Source organism: Anopheles merus, chromosome X, assembly GCF_017562075.2.
Source record: "Anopheles merus strain MAF chromosome X, AmerM5.1, whole genome shotgun sequence".
NCBI lineage: Eukaryota > Metazoa > Arthropoda > Insecta > Diptera > Culicidae > Anopheles > Anopheles merus.
Window position 1 is genome coordinate 4646565 of NC_054081.1, and position 5606 is coordinate 4652170.

General features: G+C 47.1%; 1 protein-coding gene across 6 annotated transcripts in view; it reads left to right on the plus strand.

The window, feature by feature from the left end:
- LOC121587667 (potassium voltage-gated channel protein Shaker) overlaps positions 1 to 5606 on the plus strand; it is a 114649-nt gene extending 109043 nt beyond the window's left edge. For 3 of the 6 annotated variants that reach the window (XM_041904656.1, XM_041904665.1, XM_041904675.1), the window contains one exon: positions 5180 to 5606. In XM_041904656.1, coding sequence (XP_041760590.1) covers positions 5180 to 5559 — 380 coding nt within the window. In that variant the 3' untranslated portion in view covers positions 5560 to 5606. The remainder of the gene's footprint in view (positions 1 to 5179) is intronic. The other 3 variants (XM_041904712.1, XM_041904721.1, XM_041904703.1) reach the window with 1 other exon arrangement.

Here is a 5606-nt window from a genome sequence, read left to right on the forward strand (position 1 = left end):
CAAAACAAAGAAAATCATTAGCAACATTTGGTGTTGACAGTGTTGGGATGCGCGCGCGTCAGTTGGGCCTGTATACCACTCCTTTACCATATCTCTCTCTCTCTCTCTACTTCTCTTCATTTCGCTCTCTCTCTCTCTCTCTCTCTCTCTCTCTCTTTCTCTCTTTCTCCTACACTCTGGTGCTATTTTACCTCCATGTTACTCTTCGACCGATTTCCTCTAACTAATGTTTTTTTTTCTCTGGTGAAAGAAAGATCGTTTAACAATTTTGTGGGTTTTTTGTAAAGTTGAACTATTATTCACACACACACACAAAAAAAACAAAACAACCAAAAACCACTATCAACCTCAAAACTCCCATACACTACCAGCATTACCATTTCCGACGCCTACACGTATGCAATGTTTGTCCATTTTTTCACATGGTTTTTTTTTCTTCTAATTTTATTGAACGAATTGGCTTCCCCTGGAAATAGTTATTGCTCAATAGCTATTGTTGTGGTGGTTTTCCTTTCAGCACATCTAACAAAGCAAAACAAAGCATAAAAATTACCATTACAGTTCAAATATCATAGCATACCTTTAGGCGCGCTCAGTCTCCATGGGTCGGCCCACGCGGCAAAAGCGGCCCAAAAAAAAAAGACAAATTAATTGGCAAATTGTGTGATACCTTTGTGCATTGTGTGTAGCCTTGTTTTCCTTTCTTTCCTTTCCCACTGCGCTTAGGATGGTATGCCTTTCCTTTCCTTATCCCCCCATGCCAACCACCGTCCGTGTTGCCCACCGTGTGTCAATTATAATAAGATGGAATGGGAAACGAATCAGCTCGCCGAATAGCTGTTCGAAACAAATCACGCGCGCTTCGTCCCTCTCCATCTCCCTCTCTGCCCTCTGCTCTATCTCTCTCTCGCGCTCTCTGTTCTATCCTCTCCGCACCTTTCGGGCGCTACCCGCCTTCCCCGAAAAGCCAATTTTGCACAAAGCAACACACTTCAGTTTCGATTCGACAAAACGAAACGCAGAAGGCACGAGCTGCTGACGATTGGAAAATTCGCCATTCAAAATTAGCCCGCGCATGACCGGGGGGGGGGGGGGGAGGGCGGCGGGAAGCGTTCGGCGTGGGCGGTGGCTGTCCCGAGATGCGAGATGGAAGAAGGAATAGCACGGGGAACGGGGGGTAGGGGTTCAAGCAGCAGCGGCACAAAAGACCCGCCGAAGAATGTCAGCTGCAATGTTCGAGTGTTCCCTTCCCTATCGGTGCGCAATTGTGCAAAATGGCGTGTGCGATTCGTGGCGAATCGATACAGTTATTTTCTCTGTACCCACCTCCCAGTTCCTTCCCTTCCGCTCCTGCCCACCGCAACTACCGGTCGGTATTGTCACGCCGTTGTTCCACCCACCGGCACTACCCGCGGGAGCCCACTTATTCTTTCATTTTCCATCCTATTGCTCTTCCCAGCGCGCCACTTCCGCGGAAGATCCTGAATCGCGTTTCTGAGGTTGCATTTTCTGCTACAAAGGAAAACAAGAAGCCCTTACCGACACACACACATACACACTCATACATTGTATTGTGTTGAGCGAAGGGGCCACTGATTGGCTTCCCAGCTCGCAATCACCAGGCGAACAAACCGATTCCGTTCGCTTTCGGCCAATCACAATGACAAAAGATGTATGTGCCCCAGCCTGACGCTGCTAACAATTACATCAATATCCCTACTGAGCGTGCGTGTGTGTGTGTGTGTAGGTGTGTGGGTGCGCTCGTCAGTAGCGTGGCTGTGGAGGTTTCGCGTTGGAGCACGATTCGGTGGCGAACCTTTCCTCGTTTAGCGCATTTATCGGAATTTAAAATTAAAATAAAATCATAATGTATCAGTCTAATCAGAGCCAACCCACACAGCCACACACATTTGCAACACGCTCACACACACGCAGAACAACAGTTGATCTTCCCTTATTATTATTATTATTTTTTTGTGAAATCAAATGACAGTCGCAATTTGCAAATTAAACCTTTCGAGCGGCTCCAACTCCGAAGGGCAAAATCGAACGTTCGAACCGGGTGCGACGATTCATCTTCATCTCCGTTGTTTGGTGCGACTGTGTGTGTGTGTGTGTAGTGTGTTTCATTCCCATCATGGTTCGATCTGTCTTCTTCCCGACGTTCATCTCTTTCTCTCTTTTTTCGCTCTCCTTCCTTCCACTTTATGATTTAAATTCTACTTATCACTGTTTGTCCAGCTCACAATTTCATTGTTTATCATTATTTCTATCCACTTTCCGTCTCTTTCTCTCTATCTCTCTCTCTCTCTCTCTCTCTTTCTCTCCGTTATCCAATAGGCCTATGTGTGAGTGTGTTTGTTAGTTTCTCTCGTTGCCAACTGTCCCACGGGGGCTGTTCGCTTTGAATAAATGAGATCAGTTCCCATTGTGCCGCTTTTGATGCCGCAATTATCCGCCCCAACCCATCGCAATTCGCAGGCGTTCGCGCTGCCTCCTCGGACGCTGCTGCTCGCTCCCCCCCCCCCCCCTCCATTGTCCGCGCCAATTAGCGATCTAATTAATCTCCGATTGCGAAACCCAAACCCGACCAGTGGCACGTTTGTTTCACCTACCAGGTGGCGCTCAGTGCAACGCACTTTTTGCTGTTTTTGAAAAAAAAAAACGAGAATTAATAACAAAAAACACAACTCGTGCAGAAAAGAAATTCGAGTAAAAATGATTTAATACGCCAGAATGTATGCAATCTGCATCAAAAGTGCTCGTCCATGTTGCATTCGAGATATTCCAATGTAAAGCAATTGCAAAGCGCACTGCATACATTCAGGCGCTCACGAGCGCATCAGCTAAATAGTGTCCCAGGACGGACGTTTTCTAGTTAGAAAAAAAAGCCTCCCCTTTACTCTAATTTGCCGTACACGGTAATGTAATTGTCGCAAAAGTGCACCTTTTTTCCACACTCCCACCCAACCCAGGTAGCCCAGCAAGCTGTGTGCAAGCTATTAATTAGCGGGCAGCAAAGCGAACGCCATTTTGCTGCGGCTCCCTTGCGCTGCAAACAATACGTTCGCCAGAGCCTTAAAATTAGAGCAGAATGGGTCGCGGTTTTTGCTTCCTCCGCTTCGTTTCACTCGAACACAATATGGACTCGAACACTGGAGCGCACCTTTTTTTTTTGTCTCCCCGGGGCAGCGGGGATGGCAAGGACCGAAAACTAATCATCCGCCCGTCCACAGGCCCACAGCATCGAAGGGCCAAGTTTTGCATTTTTGCAGCGAAACCAAAGGGAGCACACATTTTCAATAGGCATTGTTCGGCGAGTCCATAGCAGGACACAGCCGGCGTTCTGCAATCGGTGCGCATTCTCATCTTGCAATCGCACCCAAGGGAGCGTTTTTTTATTATACTTTTTTTTGTGCTTTGTTGGTTTGTTGGTTTGTGCTAATAGCAGACCAGGAGATTGTTGTTTTTCCTGCTTCTTTTTTTTCGCCTGCTTTGTATTCGTTCCACCCAATCCGGTTTCTTTTGTCCGCTTGGTCTCGTTTCGGTCAGTTTGAAAGCGCCCCCTGCCGGTCGTCGCTGCAAGCGGTGGGAACGGTGATATGTTGGCAGGGCTTTACAATAAATGCGATGAGCGGTTTGCTGCCATTTTGTATTTTGTTTTTTTTTTTTTGGTGTCTGGTTATTGCCTTGGTTTTGCTTCCCCTCCACAGCTCAGGCCGTTCGTTGTTGCTGCGTTACATTCCAGTCTATCTATTATTTTACCTCTTCGACTCCTTTGACCGTTGCTATTCTCTCTATCGCTCTCTCTCTCTCTGTCTTTCTCTCTCTCTCTCTCCCTCTCTTTCTCTCTCTCGCTCTCTCTATCTCTCTGTGAGTGTGTGTGTGTGTGTGTGTGTGTGTGTGTGTACATGTACCTGCCAGCAGCTTCTTGTCCGCTCCGAATCATTCTCTTTCCACCTCGTCCTGTCACCTTCCTGCTGTTTTTTTTCGGCCCATTTCCCTTACTTCTCAAGCTTTCTGGGCGCACAACAAACAACACCGTATGAAAAAAAGCCCCCTCACAACCCATCCCCATTCCCTGCGTGCCCTACGGGCGTCCCGTCTCCAAACCCTCCCGCTTTGTGATGGTTTTTGCAAAGCAGCCAGGACGTTTTTCCCGGACCTCCGGACAGCGGCAGAATGTATTAAAAAGCCCACCCGTCCCCCCCATCCCCCACGCGCCATTTAAGTAGAAGCTTCCGGTGTCCCTGGCCGGACCCACAGCCACATTAGCTGCGGGTGGTGTTTGGAGAGGGCGAAGGACGAACGCAGCAGCAGCAGCAGCAGCAGCAGCAAGGATCCTGGTGCCCTGTTCGTTTACCCCTTTACGCCCACCATCGTGTCTTGCACGCAGTGCGGAGAGGGGTCAGGAGAAGAATGGGAGTTCCAAAATGCCCCCTAAACACACACACACACACCCACACACACGCACAAACAATAATAGACACGCTATAAACAGTATTGGTGCAAAAAAAAAAAAGGTAATGTGTCACACCGGACGCCACCGGCCATCGACGGCGGGCGGGCGCCTGTGTTTGATGGCGCGGGTGGGAGCGGGCTAAGTGAATTGAAACTGATGTAATGAAGCGTGCACACCGGAGACGGCATGCATCGCTCCTTTCCGGTCAAGCCGAGTCGAAATGTAATTAATTCGCTCGATAATTTACATTAAAAGTGGCGTTTTGTTGCACCGATTGCATACCTTTCGGGCGCATTTTTTTTTTTTTTTGGTTTTTGGTTTTGCTGTGGATGGATCAGTGCAGCGGTGCCAAAACTACCGCCGCAAAGGGACGGGCAACAGACATACTTTTGGTGTAGGTCAATGCCAACTGTGACGGAATTGGGGGTGTTTGCATTATCATATTGGTTCAGCGAGTAGCTTTTGTTAAAAAAGGACAGAAAACAAAAGCGGGATACCAATTCTAGCTTTGCGCAAGTGTAGCACTAGCAGTGGGGAACGGGGAAAAGAATTTGCAGCAACAACAAAAAAAAAGCGATACACTAAAGCAACCACTGTTTCTTTTCTTTCTTTTCTTTTTATCTCTTTCTTTCTTTTCTCTTTCTCTTTCTCTCTTTCTCTCTCTCTCTCTTTCTTTCTTTCCACCTCCCGAATATTGTTATATATTGAATATTGCAGGCGTTGTACTCTTCTCATCGGCGGTATATTTTGCGGAAGCAGGAAGCGAAAATTCATTCTTCAAGTCCATACCAGATGCATTTTGGTGGGCTGTAGTTACCATGACTACTGTCGGATATGGTGACATGACGTATGTTTGCGTATACTTTCTCTCGTTTTCTTTGTTTGTTTTATTTCGTTTTTGGTTTTCATTTTTCGTTTTCGGATTTTGCCTCTTCATTCTTCATTTTGTGTTTACATTGTTTTTTGTTTTGTTTTTGTTTTCGCTTTTGGGTTTTCCTTGCTCGTTTGCGTTTCCATCTCTTTCTCTCTCTTTCTCTCACACACACACACACACGTTCCATTCTCGCCTTCACGAGCGCCCGCAACGCGTGTGTTAGCATCGCATTTTTCTTGTTTTGGTTTTGCCTGCGTTCTTTTCATCTCA